Consider the following 16,951-nt stretch of genomic DNA (forward strand, 5'->3'; position numbering starts at 1 on the left):
GACCAATTCATGGGTCGGTACATAATTTCTAGTGATAGCCTTTAGTTTATCTTCATTAATTTTAGATTCCCCCCCAAAAAAATAGAACTGTCTCAGAATATTCCACAATACTGAGATGTCCTTTTCTGGTTCCATCATATACAAAATAATATCTGCAGATAAAGCCAAATTTCCTTGAACACAATACCAATTGTATCCTTGAATTTGAGTCCCTTATTTTTTTCTGCCAGTGGTACTAAATACTTTCCAATTCCTTTGTTCAGACACAACCTGTCAAAGAAGGAACCCTCTCACTTTGATTTTTCCCTTCAATCCCTCCTGTATCTTTCTAATTAACCATATTATTGTTTCAGAAAATAGAAATGCTTCCATTGTCCTACTTATAAAATACTTATAAAACAGCTTACTATGTCGAATACTTTCTCTGCATCAAGACCCACCAATAACAGTGGTAGTTTCTAGCATTCTGCTTCTTTCTGGTCATCTTTATTCTATTAATGTTATCAAATGTTTGCCTTCCTTCCACAAAACCACATTGGTCCATATCTGTCAATTTTGGTATCACTTTTGTCATTGTTAGTTATTATAGACATAAACACTTTATAATCATAGTTTAGAATTGAGAGGAGCCTATATGAAGCTGGATCAGATGGGTCTTTACCATTTTTAGGTATTACAGCCACCACAGCATTTTTCCAGGATGTTGGTGCCTCCCCTCTTTTTAAAATGCTGTTAACCTTCCAGATCTTTCACTTTCTTCCCTCCTAGCTTCACAACATCCACTGGAATGCCATCTGTTCATGGAGACTTCCCTGTAGATTGGCTATAAATCACCATTTTATCTTATCTCCTATCTTAACTGTTAGTTGTTGAGCCTTGTCCACCTCTAACCCTGATATATTTAGGTCTTCCTTAAATATTTCCAGTTGTGCGTTTTCTTGATTTCCCATCTTCTCTGCTTTATACAACTTTTCATAAAATTTCCTCAATATCTCTTGTTCGTCTATAGGATCTCTAATTAGTTTTCTTGTCATAGGTTCCCTAAATTTGACAATGGCCCTTTCTGCTTTCTTTTGCCTAAGTCATTGTGCCAAAAGTTTTTGTACTCTAGAGTAATTATCAAAAGCAGTTTCTTAACAGCAGCCTTCCTAAACTTTCGCATTATCGAGGTACTCCCTTTAGCACTTTCCAATTGCACCTCCTCTTTTTCTGCAAGATTCTCCTTATTTTGTAATATTTTAACATTTGTCAACCCTTCTAAATAATTTTTATTACTTTTAATCAGATTTCTTTCTTTTAGTTCTACCCTATTTTAAACTCATTTTCATTTTATCCCACTCACTAGCTGTAACTTCTGGAGTACTTCATATCTTCCCTAATAACTCCCAGGTAATTTTCACTACTCATTCCTTAAATTCCTCTATTTTTAACCTGTAGGTAGGAAAGTGTCAGTGCCTCATTATTAATTCATTACCCTGCATTTTTATTTTAGTGATTATTGGCACATAATCCGAAATAGTTATTGGATGTGTATCAAAGTTCTCAGTTAAATGGACATGTTTATTTGAAATATAATTTATATGAAGTCTTGCCCAGTTATTGTACCCTGGAGAATAATATGTACATTTTCTCCAAGTTCCTGCTATTGAATTCACGTCTTTCATAGAAAATATTTTTATAAATTTCTTCAGAAATCTGACCTCTTTTGTTATATTTCCCTTTTGTGCCCCCAGTTACATCCTCATTATTGCAAATCAAATTCCAGCCCCTACCTGTAATATTCTCTGCGTAAAGCTGATTATTTTTCTCACATTTTTGAGCTCCAAGATAGTTTTAGGTGGAATGTAAATACATGCCAATGTAGTCCTTCTCTCTTACCATTACCTCCCCTTACTACTACAAATCTGACATTATTATAACCCCTCTCCTATCACTACTGGAGCTTCTCTAACAATTAATCTAAGTACTCCTCTTTTCTTTTGTCCCTGATATTCTGTAGAATATCCATCCTTAATTTCTTTCATTATCAAATTCACATGCTCAGTTCTTTCCAGTTGTGTCTCCTGTAGCATTGCTGTTTGCAATCTGCATTTCTTAATTTCATGAAGTATTATTTCTTCTCTATACCAGCAATACCATTCACATTCCAAGATAATGTGGAAAGTGTTGCCATTATGGTAAGAAGTCATTTTCCATCTATTATAATTGGCAGCTTTTTTTAAATTTCTAATTCCTGCTTTTGTGATGCATGTGCCCAGTAATATTTGGCAGATTAATCCTTTATAATTTTTTTTCTTATCAACATTGGAACCTGTGTCACACCACCTGTAACCTATTAATTTAATAAAAATACATTACTATGTACATCTTCAAATAATGAAGTTTAGCCATCCTAATTGGAACATTTGTGCCAAAGAGACAGCTGCTAACACACGCCCTAGTTAACCTGAAATTGATGTTATCCATACTAAGATGCATGTTATTGCCTGTTCATCTACTTAACACTAGTTGGCATCTGATCTTTTTTTTATCTCTATTCCCCCTCCCTCAGATGTGAGAACTATTTGCATGCTTTCAGAAATCATTAGCACTTAGCTTTTCAGCTATCCCTTCTTATTTATGTTCATCAGTTCAAACACTGGTGTGGGGAGAGAACCCCCAGCCATCTTCCGGAAATCAAAAGTGAGTATGCAACCTGTTGACCCACTGGCACAATCTGGGAAATTCTTTTTGTTATTATATATTAGACACTGCTAGTAATTATGCAATGAACTGATAAATTTCATTTTCGGTCTTCAAATGACTGTGTGGTGGTTCTGAGAGGTATAAAATGTATAATTTCTTACCTGAAAGAAATGCCCAACAACAAACCAGATATAGAACTAAAAATCACTAATACTCATTCGTATACTCTTTACTTGCTTCCATTGCACGCATTCAAAAGAAGTTAGGAGATATCTAAGAAGTAAATAAAATATACTCATTGTACCCCTGTACTCTTCATTTATCAGACCAATGATTGAGTACAACGCCCCATTCGGAATGTACCTTACCCGACACCTGCAGCAGTTGGAAAGACCCCAAAAGTTCCTCACCAAAAGGATAAAGGGGCTCAAACATATGTCATACGATGCCCGACTGAAGAAACTCCAGCTCTATTCAGTCGCATACAGTCTGCTTAGAGGTGATCTGTGCCTGACATACAAGGCCATGTCCAACCCGGAATTAATGGACATGCTCCACCTCAAAGAATCCAAATCCACCAGAGCCACGAGAGCAAGAGACTTAAACCTCAACACGGATATAAATAGGACGTGCTGGAGGGACAGATTCATCACCCAGAGACTCCCTACACTATGGAACAGAATCCCAGTCCATGTGAGGCAGAGCCCCTCACTGACTCTGTTCAAGAGAAATCTTGACGAGTGGATGGGAGATCGTAGGTTTACCCCGGGAATCATCTCTGTATCACTGCTGGACAGAGGCACAGCAAACTAATGGGTATAGTATTCTCATCCTAAGGGGTGGTGAAAGCCACACACACTCTGGCTAGGCTTATAAATGCCCTAGGGCAGATAGCCTAGTATGAACCTATGAACCTATAATAAGAAGCCCTACCTTAGAAAGCCACAAAATGTTGTCATTGCCTACCCTTTCGATGTAGCAGTAAACAGTTTTATCTTGCTGATTTAGCAAGTAGGTAAAGTGGACCACAGAGGCCAATTTTCAGTCTAATCCAGTTACAGCAAAACTTAAAAATACACAATTTACAGCATATGTACTGTTTTAATTTGAGAACATAAAAGAAGCAATGTAGTAGGCGTTTTGTATGTAAGCAGCTAAAGAAAGAGCTCTGGGCTAGAAAAGTGTTGTAAAAAAATAAAACACAGTTGTACAAAAAAGATAAATACATTCAGCTATAGAAGTTATAACGATGTCCAAGAGGTTTGCACAGAGGAAAAAAAATGAACAAAAGAGAAAAATATGTAGAAATTGTTCTACGTCTCTTTTGTGCATAAAAGATTGTGTCAGGACATTAGGAAAATCATTTAAACATGGAAGGAGATTTGGTCCTGTTGGAAGAAGTATTGGCCAGATGCATACTGAAATCTTTAAAAATGAGTGGCAAGTTATTGGGCTGTATTGCCACTAACAGTTAAAAATTACAGGAGGTTGAAGTTGCCCTTTCCCCGACACTGATGGAGTTACTGATCTGCAATCCATTGAAAGGGAAATAAAGGAAAGATGGCAGAGAAAGAACTGAAACAAGAATAAGTAATGCAGACACTTACAGAATTCGAAAGTCGACCCAGAAGAGGCAACTTGAGACTTAATGCCATTTCAGAGGAGGCAGAAGTTAGACTGCAGAGAATTTTTGAAGAAATATATAAATGAATGCATAAGCATCCTTCTTGAAGACTGTTGGATTTAAAGAGCCCACAGAGTTAATGCACCATGTGTGTTTAACAGAAAGCAGCTTGGCCAGTTCTTGTGGATTTGCAGACATTTTCCTAAAAGGAAGAAATGTTATCAGAATTATGGAAAAAAGGCAAAGACCTCAAAGTCAGGGATACTAAATTGTTTACAGAAGAGTACTACTTTGTGCTGATGTGTGGCAAAAGAAATGCCTTTATTCATGCTTTAAAGAATTGTAGAGACATGAGAATTCATTTTACCTTTTTTATCCAACCGTGTTAAGAGTATTTTAACCACTGGGGGGCAATGATTATGTGGAATCAAAGCAGGCAGTTAGAGATGAGTAAAAGAAAAGGAAAGTCTAGAGAGTAATAATAGAGGAGAAGAAACCAGCCTCTTTATAAGGAATGGAGAGAATGCCTGCAAAACCATTTACAGTTCTCTAAAGGAAGATGCTGGACAAAACAAAAGTGGAGGAATATACATAATAAATGAGAAAAATAGCCATAATGAGTCATTTAGGGCAGCTAACCAAAGGTGCTGAATAACCTTCAAGGAAAGAACTATGAAAATAAGAGAACTCTCAGATGCTGAGAAGAACAAAATGCTTAAATAATCAGTGATGTCACTGTTTTTGCTACAGTAAAATATTACAGTTAGAATGGTTAGTGATACTAAAATTAAGAACAAGATTTAATCCTTGTTAGCTTTGCTCTGAAATTAAGGTCGTTACTTTGCTATGACTGGAAATTTATTGGGGGTGATGAGTAGGTATATTTTTAGTAAGTAAAGTTAGACTAATTATATAATTAAAATGTGCCTAATCTAATGGCAGTTAGTGTTTTGATTTTATAATTTCACTAAATGTTAGAGAAAAGCTAAGGGCATTTTAAATACATTTTAACTTCACTTGTGTTGCAGTTGTCCTTTAAGCAACCAGGGTTATGGGCAGCTTAGTTCATTCACACACGCAGACGTGGGGCTCCTGAGGGAAACGGGGAGTCGGGACCATTCAGAGCAGAGCCAGGATGAGTGGTTGAAAGAAGGAATCCACAGCTTGGGTATACCGAGTCTGAAAAAAAGGGGTGGTCAAAGGTAGCATGAATTGTCTAGATTATTAATAGCATATATTTGAACTCATTACTGCTTAGTGACACCTCCAGGCATTTCTGTTGTTGCATCTTACTGATGCCTATAGGCGTTGAATACAGCCTGTTCATATTTGCATTAATAATTCCAAAACCATGTTGCACACCTGCTATTGAACAATTGCATCTTAAAGCTTACATTATGACACAAATGCACTGATATTTAACTTTTGGACTATTGCTTTTAAAGAGAGATTAATTGTTGTTTATTTACCAGTTATTTATATTGTTATAATTTTCACATGTTTCTAAATATCTCAGCAATGAAGTAACACGGACATAACCATATGGTCTCTTAAGAAAACTCACAGATGGACAAACAAAATGCTGCTGACAGTATGTGTATAGCTTGAGTTAACAAAATATTGCAAAATTGGTATTTACTGTGTTTATTATAACTTATAAAATCCAGTTTAAGACCTAGAATCTAACACTACCACTGTACAGATTTGTTTGTGTGAAACCGTTTGCCATTTACATTTCTTTAGTAACTTGTGTGGCTCTAGAGATATGAATTTTTTTTTTTAATTGTTGGGACATGGCTTCATTTTATCAAAAAGCTAGGATGCTCTTATTGGAATTAAGAGTACAAAATCCTGAAGCTCAGTTGGAGTGAATGAGTTGAGAGATACTGAAATCAAACTAGATGGTTGGAAAGACTGCATATTATTAGGAATGACAACATTAAAAAAAAAAAAAACTAATTCTCATCTACAACGAGGACAAAATGTGTTTTGCAATTAGAATAAACAGATAAGGTTAATTTCTTAGCTGTGTGGGGAAAAAATAATCATTTAGTTGATTTTTAACATATGTTTAGCTTGGAAGCCTGTAATAGAAGGTAATTGTTTAATAATGTAAAGGAAAGCTATTTCACCCGTTATTGTTGCCCTTGGTTGAGTTAAGGAAAAGTACAGATAAAGTATTTGCATGTATACAGTTCATTTTGTTTTATAAATCCTTCATTATTCCTTCTTAATGTTCAGTTTATATTTTTAAAGAGGTAAGTAATTTGATTTAGAAATATATAGAGGGGAATTGGATACTTAAAGAATATAAAGGTCCAGATTCGGTAAAGATAACGAAAGAAGAATAAAGGGATAATATTAAAAAAAAATACGAACATCTGTCAGCAGGATAGATATACTTGTATAGAATGCAAATGAGCAAAAAGCACTGCAGAAGTTGTGATGTTGCAAGAAACACTCCCTTCAAAAAGAACATGAAAATCTAATTGAAAAGTATAGAATTGATGGATTTTCTTTGGGGAAAGAAGGAGAAGAGAGAGATACTGTTAATGGATTAGGGTATATGAATGAATAACTATCGAATAAGATAAGAATGTTAGGCTACGAAGATATATAATGGTAAAAGGAATTTGGCAGGAAGAAAGATTCATTTTTGCTGCAATATATGTGCCTCCAAAGTCCAGAATACAAGACATAAAACAAGTTATGGGCGAATGTCACAGCCTTCTAAAAAAGAATTCTGGTAGCGTCAGGATATTGGGATGTAATATGAAGTTATGAGGGCATATAAGGGGAGTCAAGAATGGCAAGATTTACAATAGAAGGTAGACATTTAGCGAATATGTGCACTTATTTGGATCAACAGTTTGTTATGGAAATAGAAAGCTGTGTAGAGTGTATTTGTTTTTCTGGAAAGTATAATAACTGGGCTGCATTAACATATGCTATGTAGTAAAAGGACATAGAAATCTGGTTTAAGATACTCCAACATACCACATAATATCAGATCATGCACCTTTACAAACAATACTGAGGGAGACAGATAGTGGACTTCCCAATGTAACCCATGAAAAAGAAAATATTTAAGGACTGGGAATATCAGATGATAAAAGAATTAATTCTTAATGAGGACTGTATTTGTCTTGGGACATCTGCAAAATAAAGATTAGAGGCTTGGGCAAAAGGAAGGCTAGAGGAATTTGGACTGGTAGTTAAACTAAATTCACAGAAACAAACAAAAAAAATATTAATTGGGGCATGGAAATGGATAACCATTTTAGAGTCAAGAAAATCTGTGATATGCCACTTAAAAAATCTTAAATGAGAGCAGAGCTAAGATTGTAAGGCAGTTGCTCTTTGAAAGCAATGCTAGAACTAAATTGCTATCACAAAGACTAAGGCAACAAAAGCTACAAAGAATGATTACGAAGATTAGGAACCAAGGGACTTGAAAACTTGAGAGACCCAGGACGAGTAATGAAAGTGATGGCTAACTACTACAGTAATTTCTGTGTACAAGATATAGACATGGAAATGAAAGTCGATCGAATGGAAAGCTACTTAAAAAATTAAAACTAAACATACCCAAACTAGGAGGTGAAGATAAAAAGGCCTTGATGGCCAGGGTACAGGAGGATGAAAAAGGAGAGAGCATTCAAAACATGGTTAGATGAAATAGATATTCGGGGAAAAGAAAAGGAGATCAAGTAATCAAGATATGGAAAGAGTTTAATAACCTCTGAGGTGTAGCAATACTTTCCTTGTGGAGTAAAGACATATTAGTGGTCATCCCTAAAAGAGGGGAAAGGTGATCCTGGGCCTTATTAGTGGTCATCCCTAAAAGAGGGGAAAGGTGATCCTGGGCCTTATTGACTCATTTAAATTTTAAACCATGAATGCAGGGCCTTCTTGTTAGAGTTGACTAAAAAAAAATAAGAATTCTTCCTGGAATAATAGACAAGGATCAGTGTGGTTTTATACAAGGGAGGCAGACATTTGATAATGTAAAAGGGACATTCAAAAAGATAGTACGGAAAAGAAAAAAACTCTATTTTTAAAATTCTTAGATGCTGAAAAACCATTTGACATGGTCAGCAGGAATTTCATGAAGAATATCTTGGAAGTATTTGGCTTCCCAAATGATTGGTTAACAGCATTATTTAGAATCTATAAGGAATACCAAGCAAAAATAAAATGTGGAAGGGGATATCTAAGGCATTGTAATTATCAGGAAGGACTAGACAAAGCTGGCCCTCTCCCCAATTGCTGTTTATTTGGAACCGCCGGCAAGGAATATCAGATGTAGCAAGAAATCAGCGGGGATCTGTGCAGGAAAATATTGCACTGTTTGGAGATAACATAATACAATCCACGATCTAGGGAAACTGTTTGCAAATTTACAAACTTTTATTAAGATTGCAGGATAATAAGCAGATGAGGCTAAGATGAAAGCAATAGTGATGAGTTTTATGCCTATATAATACTTGGTGTAGAAGTACCCTTTTCTTTGAGGGGCATGAGAACATTAAATACTAGGGAGTTTGGCTAAAATAGGATAAGCAAAAAGCTTTTGAGAAATGTTGGAGGTGACAGCACTACATATAACAGCTAAAGTAAAAAAAAAATGTACGATGCTACTTGCAGATGGGGAGGGAAAGATGCAGGCACTAAAATTATTCCTGGAAACACTGATTTTTATTTGTGAGGCAGGCATATTTCTTCCAACTAGAGGAACCAGTGTGGCAAAAAACTAAAAAGGAAGTAAAGGCGCTCTTCTGGGATAAGAGATAGTACAAAGGGGGAAAGTGATATTGTCACAGGAGAATGGGTGGGTTAGTACTTCTAGACATAGAAACATATTTTAAAGCCAGTACTAGAGACCGAAATGGAAGGTAGTAACAATAAAGCAAGGAGAAGGGCACCAGGGGGGCAGTCGAGAGAGATATCTGAGATGCATTAGAGAAACATGATAACCCAGCCACTGGGGATGCACAAGCCAGTGCTTTTCTTCGTGCTGGTCCCAAGCCCAGATAAATGGGGAGGGTTACGTCCGGAAGGGCATCTGGTGTAAAACCTCTGCCAAATAACATGTTGACAACTACAGATTTCCATACCGGATCGGTCGAGGCCCAGGTTAACAACGACCGCCAACAGGGTGCTGGTGGAAATTGGGCTACTGTTGGTCGAAGGAGAAGAATATGGGGAAGGCATGGCCGAAAGCAGAAAGAGAGGAGGGAAGGTTAGGGGTGTAGTAGTGAGGGTAGGAACTTTGAATGTTGGCGATATGACTGGTAATAGGGAGAGAACTAGCTGAAATGATGGAGAGAAGGAAGGTTGATGTATTGTGTGTGCAAGAGACCAGATGAAAGGGGAGTAAGGCCAGGTGTATAGCAGGTGGGTTCAAATTGTTTTGTCATGGTGTGAATGGGAGGAGAAATTGGGTAGGGGTTATCCTGAAGGAACAGTATGCCAAAAGTGTTTTGTAGGTGAAAAGAGTGTTTGTTGGATAGAGTGATTTTATGAAGCTGGAAATTGATGGTGTAATGATGAATGCTGTTAGTGCATATGCTCCGCAAGTTGGATGTGCGATGGATGAGAAAGAAAAATTTTGGAGTGAGTTGGACGAAGTTGTATTGAGTGTACCTAAGGGTGAGAGACTGGTGATTGGAGCCAATTTCAATGGGCATGTTGGTGAAGGGAACAGAGGAGAATGAGGTAGTGATGGGCAGGTATGGTGTTAAGGAGAAGAATGTAGAAGGTCAGATGGTAGTGGATTTTGCAAAAAGGAATGACGTGGCTGTGGAGAATATGTATTTTAAGAAGAGGGAGGAGCATAAGGTGACATGCAAGAGTGGAGGAAGATGCACACAGGTTGGTTATGTCCTATGCAGGTGGGCCAGTCTGAAGGAGATCTGAGACTGTAAAGTGGTGTCAGGGGAAAGTGTAGTTAGGCAGCATAGAATGGTGGTCTGTAGGATGACGTTGGTGATCAAGAAGAGGACGACAAGTGTAAGAGCAGTGCCAAGGATCAAATGGTGGAAGTTGAAAAAGGATGATTGTGAGGTGGAGTTCAGGGAAGAGTTAAGACAGGCACTGGGGGTAGCAGTGAAGAGCTACCGAATAGCTGGGTAACTACAGCAGAGATGGTAAGGGAGACAGCTAGAAAGGTGCTTGGTGTGACATCTGGACAGAGGAAGGAGGACAAGGAGACCTGGTGGTGGAATGAGGAAGTACAGGAGAGTATACAGAGGAAGAGGCTGATGAAGAAGAAGTGGGATTGTCACAGAGATGAAAGTAGACAGGAGTATAAGGAGATGAGGAGCATGGCAAAGAAAGAGGTGGTGAAGGCTAAGGATAAGGCATATGGAGAGTTGTATGAAAGGTTGGACACTAAAGAGGGAGAAAAGGACCTTTACCGATTGGCTAGACAGAGGGACCAAGCTGGAAAAGATGTGCAGCAGGTAAGGGTGATAAAGGATAGTGAGGGAAACGTACTTGCAAGCGAGGAGAGTGTGTTGAGCAGATGGAAAGAGTACTTTGAGGGGCTGATGAATGAAGAGAATGAGAGAGAGAGAAGGTTGGATGATGTGGGGATAGTGAATCAGGAAGTGAAACAGATTAGCAAGGAGGAAGTACGGACAGCTATGAAGAGGATGACAAATGGAAAGGCTGTTGGTCCAGATGACATACCAGTGGAAGAATGGCGGTGCTTAGGAGAAATGGCAGTGGAGTTTTTAACCAGATTGTTTAATGAAATCTTGGAAAGTCAGAGGATGCCTGAGGAGTGGAGAAAGTGTTTTGGTACCTATTTTTAAGAATAAAGGTGATGTGCAGAGCTGTAGTAACTGCCTAGGGATAAAACTGATCCGTCACACCTTGAAGTTATGGGAAAGAGTAGTGGAAGCTAGGTTAAGAAGGGAGGTGATGATTTGTGATCAGCAGTATGGTTTCATGTCGGGAAAGAGCACTACAGATGCAATGTTTGCTCTGAGTGTGTTGATGGAGAAATATAGAGAAGGTCAGAAGGAGTTGCATTGTGTCTTTGTGGACTTGGAGAAAGCATATGATAAGGTGCCTAGAGAGGAGTTGCGGTATTGTATGAGGAAGTCAGATGTGGCAGAGAAGTATGTAAGAGTGGTACAGGATGTGTATGAGGATAGTGGGACAGTGGTGAAGTCTGGAGTGGGAGTGACGGATTTGTTTAAGGTGGAGATGGGATTACATCAAGGATCAGCTCTGAGTCCTTTCTTATTTGCAATGGTGATGGACAGGTTGACAGACGAGATCAGACAGGAGGGCCCATGGACTATGATGTTTGCAGATGACATTGTGATCTGTAGTGAGAGTAGGGACCAGGTTGAGGAGACCCTGGAGAGGTGGAGATATGCTCTAGAGAGGAGAGGAATGAAGGTCAGCAGGACTAAGACAGAATATGTGTGTGTGAATGAGAGAGAAGATAGAGGAATGGTGAGGATGCAAGGAGTAGAGTTAGCGAAGGTGGATGAGTTTAAGTACTTGGGATCAACAGTTCAGAGTAATGGTGAGTGTGAAAGAGAGGTGAAGAAGAGAGTACAGGCAGGGTGGAATGGGTAGAGAAGAGTGTCAGGAGTGATTTGTGACAGACTGGTACCTTCTTAACCTAGCTTCCACTACAAGAGGGTAGTGAGACCAGCTATGTTGTATGTGTTTGAGACGGTGGCAGTGACAAAAAGGCAGGAGTCAGAGTTGCAAGTGGCAGAGTTAAAGATGTTAAGATTTGCACTGGGTGTGACAGTGATGGACAGGATTAGGAATCAGTATATTAGAGGGTCAGCTCAGGTTTAACAATTTGGAGACAAAGTCAGAGAGGCGAGATTGCATCGGTTTGGACGTGCTCAGGAGGGATGCTGGGTATATTGGGAAAAGGATGCCAAGGCTGGAGCTGCCAGGTAAGAGGAAAAGAGAAAGGCCTAAGATAAGGTTTATGGATGTGGTGAGAGAGGACATGCAGGTGGTTGGTGTGACAGAGTAATATGCAGAGGACAGGAAGAAATGGAAACAGATGATCCGCTGTGACGACCCGTAACGGGAACAGCCGAAAGAGAAGAAGAAGATTAGAGAAACACGGTAATGGCAAATATAGACAGAATTATAAGATAATTTTATTAAATAGCTGTTAGTATTAAAATATGTGAGGGTTTGGAAAAATCATATAATGCTAGTAAGTTATTCCCTACACAGATGTGCAGAAAAGTGCTTTTAATGTTTGGAGAAGGAAAAATAAAAAAAAATGAGACACTAGAAACATTTGGTTAAAGGGAATGAGATGAAAACTTGAGAAACTTTATTAATTTTATAATTTACAAGAGACAAACCAACTGAATTCTATGGGAGAAATTTTGAATTAAAAAAGAAATTAAGTTTGTAAGTCATATTACAACAAAACCAGCTGCATTGAACTTTAAAGTAGAGGCAAGGTTGGAGATGGCAACAACGAAAAAAGTTGTAAGTAGAATGTGTAAATTAACTTTGGAATTGAAGGATGTTTGCATTTCAAAACGGAGGCAGGACTCGAGTGATAGGTTAGGAAAACATTCTGAAATGGAAGGGAATATGTTTTGTCTGTAAATGAGAACCAAAATCAATAAAATTCAGAATTTTGTCTTAGAAGTGTTCACACAGGTATTTTTGCACATCAGCAAGAACTAATTTATTCCCACATACTTAGAGTTATTTTGTAGATGTGATAAAAAAGAAAGGGGAACATGGCAGCACATATTTTGTGAAAGTTTAGAATTTCAGAGAAAGAAACTGATGTTAGAAAAAAATTATTAGAGAAATCTGTGGAAATGATACAACACTTGGCAAGAAATTTTTGTAAGGCTTGGGCAAAATAAAAAAGCTTGCTTACTTTCCTTGCTTGTGACAGTAGCTAGTTAAATAAATAAATAAAAATAAGAACGTGGAAAATAAATTAAAACAGATATCTCTCACATAATCCAAGATGACAGAGGAGATGAAATAAATTGAACTGGGAGGCAGCAGAGAGGAAAAAGGAAGGCCCTAATTAACAGATGGAAGCTACTGGAAATGTTAAATGAGATAAACATAGTCTAGATAGACTGAATACAGTGGTCTTGTATTACGACATTCAGAAAAGGATGTAGTGAATGATACTCTTACACATTATATGAAAAATAAGCATACATCATGAGGTTCTGGTTGCACTATAGCTTGTAAATAGTTAAAATATGAATTAATAGATGGGGTATGTGAAATAAGAGAAGTATTGATTAACAAAGTCCAATATTACATAGAAAAGGCTATTCTGCTTAGTTAAATAGGCTCCCTATTGAAATGTCTGCACTAGAAATGCTGATTGTATAAAAGTCGAAAAAAAAAAGACTGAAAACACAGGAGAAGAACGAATCTTGAAAATCATTCTTCTCCTTAAAACTTCTTTTTGAAGGGGGCAAGCCCCCCACACCCCCAACCTTATATATACCAACTCCAAGATCACCATATCTTAGAAAAAATGGAATATTCCAAGAAGTGGCATCTCAGACTTAGTATATGTAAGTCCGTTCTTTCAGCTATTCAGTTTCTGTATTTTTGACCGACTCTAGCGGGTCCTGACATTTCAAATGGTTACTGCATAAATATTGTGAAAACTGGCTTTCTGATGAGTTGGCATGTTATGTATAAATGAGGTTTCGGAGTAATTGTAACAGAATCCAATGTGCTGGTTAATAGAGCACCATGCATGAGGACAGCACATTATGTGATATGATGATTGAATAAAACTCAGTGGATATTGCTCATCAAAAAAAAAAAAAAAAAAAAAGTGTAGTGAATAAAAAATGCAAAGAGCAAAATTAGGTAAAGCTTGACTCGAACGTATGTGTTGGGATACTTAGTACTGCTAAATAATATGCTCCAGAAAGCAGTCAAATGGGACAATACAAGAAGTAAAATTAAATTGATCAGTTACATATCCAGTATAGCTATTTTCACTTTGGTTCTTAAGGTAGACTTTCAATTGTTTGAAGAAAACAGGAAGATGGCAATGGGTATCTAGAAGAGAGTTCCAAATAATGGTGGTTAAATGAGAGTAAGGTCTGTCAATACCAATAGGTGTGAGGAGTGGTATACTGAGTGAGAGCTTTGGAAGTGGAAGACGTAAAAGCTTTGCAATAACAAGCTGGTGCAGGTGCTTAGAGTGGTTCACATAAAAGAGCTCATGTGACAGCTTGGCAACAAGATCAGCAGTCGAAAGTCAATGAGAAACTAATCCTGCTTGTTTGGGTTCAAGACCGTGATGAATCTCTCTGCTGGCTGCAGTAATAAAGTGAGAAATATACATTTGCCATATTTGAAGTTTCTGAAGTTTTTTGGCAGCGGTGGAGCCAATAATGAGTTAGGGATACTCTTGTTTGGGCAAGAGTATTCCCTTGTTTAGTTAGAAGGGCAGAAAAAAATCACAGCAAAGTTTAAAAACTAAAATGTGCTTTGCATGAACCACTACTTCCAATTTTCTTGCATTTTTTTCTTCTCACTCCAAGAATGCTTCCATTTCTACCTACCCAGGAAATATGAATGTGTGGGAGAACCACAGTAAATCTGTCCAAGCTAAATATTATATTGTACATCACGGCTGTGAAACTTGGATATCCGATGTTGTCTGTTTTCTTCTCATTCATCATTTGGGTTGACGATCCAAACCTTATTCCAAACATTGAACCTGATAAAAATGAGACACCACAGATATTTAGTTATGATAAGTACATAACTTGTGTATTAAGTGGAATTATGGTTGTCTGGGAAGAGTTGGTGCTTAATAATAGAAACTGACGGCCACTCCGATAGTATAGAGGGAAAAAGCCCTAACTAGAGCTAAGCTGACCCAGGTTCAGTTAGCAGCTCAAGAGACTGACAGAGTGGCAGTGAAGGAATGGGCATGCCCTTCCAAGGTGGGAGGGGGGTGTTCATTGATAAGCTAAGGGAAGGTGTGATTCAAATAGGGGAGTTGCTGTCTGATGTAATCAACAAGTGTGGAGGGTAGGAAAAGGGAGTGGGTATGTCGAGCAAAAAAATCCCCCCGGATGGAAACATCGATGAGACGAGCATGCAGTACACCCTCAGGATCCATGAATAGCCTCAGCAAAAATGGAGTAAATCCAGTTAGGTTGGAGACTAGCTGTCAAACCTGGAGTGGCCATTGGCTACTGGCAGATGAGCCAATAAAGATGTGGTCTGAGGGAACCAAAAAAAAAAAAGAATAATAAAAATTGATATACTTTAAGACAGACCCGCTCCAGGATGTAAACTACCTGAGACAAGGCCATGAATACATTTAAAATTCAAATTTTTGAGGCTGTAAATAGAGCTATACCCTTGGGACTTAATGCTTTATAACAAGACCAGAGGACCCTGAAAGAAGCTTACGCTGGAGGCAAGCTACTTGTAGTTGTTGTGTCTTTCGGCTTAGGGGTCGCCATAGCGGAACTCCGGTCCGCTAATGTTTGGTAAGACAGCAAAAAATGTCTTATAAGTGAAAAAGGAGGAAAGCACAGTTAAGTTGCAGACAATTCAAACATCACTGTTTTGAGCATACCTTGTACTCATTAGTTTACTTTGTAACCATGCATCACCAACAAGAAAGGCTAGTTATTTATTCATTCTAGTTATTTATGTAAACAATAAAAAAAAATTCAGATGTTTCTTCAGTACATTATATAATAAATCTTACTGGAGTGAATGACACGATGCTTAAATGAAGGGAGTATGGGTTTTATTTTTCTTTACTTTTGTGAGTGATTCATGCTGGTTTGAGGACAGTATATTATATTACTTAGTCTGGTGAGTATCTGGCAGCATCAGACCAGAGACTTCTGCTAGGTTGGCCATTATTTCTTGTATTATCCAGTATGCTGTGTGCAGTTTACTTGCTGTCTGTCAGAGGTCATTTAAGGAGTCACTGTACTGATGAAAATATAGGAGCATTTTAGAAAACTCCTGTTTAAATTGTATTTTTTTTCTATTTTCTCTACTGCATTACTATTTATTTTCTGTGTGTTTTATTTATAGAGCTGAAGAAACAAAGAGCCTTTTACTTTTCTTCAGGACCCTTTCAATTTTTGCTGAATGGTGTGAACATCGCAGAACAACCTTCAGACATTTCAAGGTGGGTCATTTTATTTCATTTAATTGAAAAGGTCAGACAAAGTGCATCAGCAACAATGGCAGTTTTCCATTGCCTGGACTGAACATCCAGATTAACTTTTTTTTTGTTTTTCTTTGTATGTTTACTGTTTTTTGAACAATGTTTCATGGAGGTACATTGGTAAAAAAACGGATCAATGTCTGTTAAGCTTAATAGGCTGGGCCTGAAAGAACACAAGCTGTCTTGTACTTACCTTCCATTTTATGCACCTAATCATAAACTCTCACCTTCTTTGCAGGATACTGCACTGTAGTGTAGTATAGTCAGTCTTTTTTTTTTTTTTTTAACTTGTATTTTGTGCAAATGCTTCAAATATTTTTCTGCATTTTAATTCAAGAATTGGGCCCGTTTCTTTATATTTTCCAGTATGGCTTTACATCTAGGCATTCCAGCTAGATTAACATTAATTTTGTGTCAAGAACTGTTGATATAGCTTA

The 16,951-nt window shown here is 37.7% G+C and overlaps 1 protein-coding gene across 1 annotated transcript in view; it reads left to right on the forward strand.

Moving 5' to 3' along the window:
* LOC122806111 (centromere protein P) overlaps positions 1-16,502 on the forward strand; it is an 888,624-nt gene extending 872,122 nt beyond the window's left edge. The window contains exon 6 of the mRNA XM_044076348.1: positions 16,379-16,502. Coding sequence (XP_043932283.1) covers positions 16,379-16,502 — 124 coding nt within the window. The remainder of the gene's footprint in view (positions 1-16,378) is intronic.
* Positions 16,503-16,951: the final 449 nt, after the last annotated feature.

This window comes from Protopterus annectens, chromosome 7.part0 (assembly GCF_019279795.1).
Source record: "Protopterus annectens isolate FY-2018-M chromosome 7.part0, PAN1.0, whole genome shotgun sequence".
Classification (NCBI taxonomy): domain Eukaryota; kingdom Metazoa; phylum Chordata; order Ceratodontiformes; family Protopteridae; genus Protopterus; species Protopterus annectens.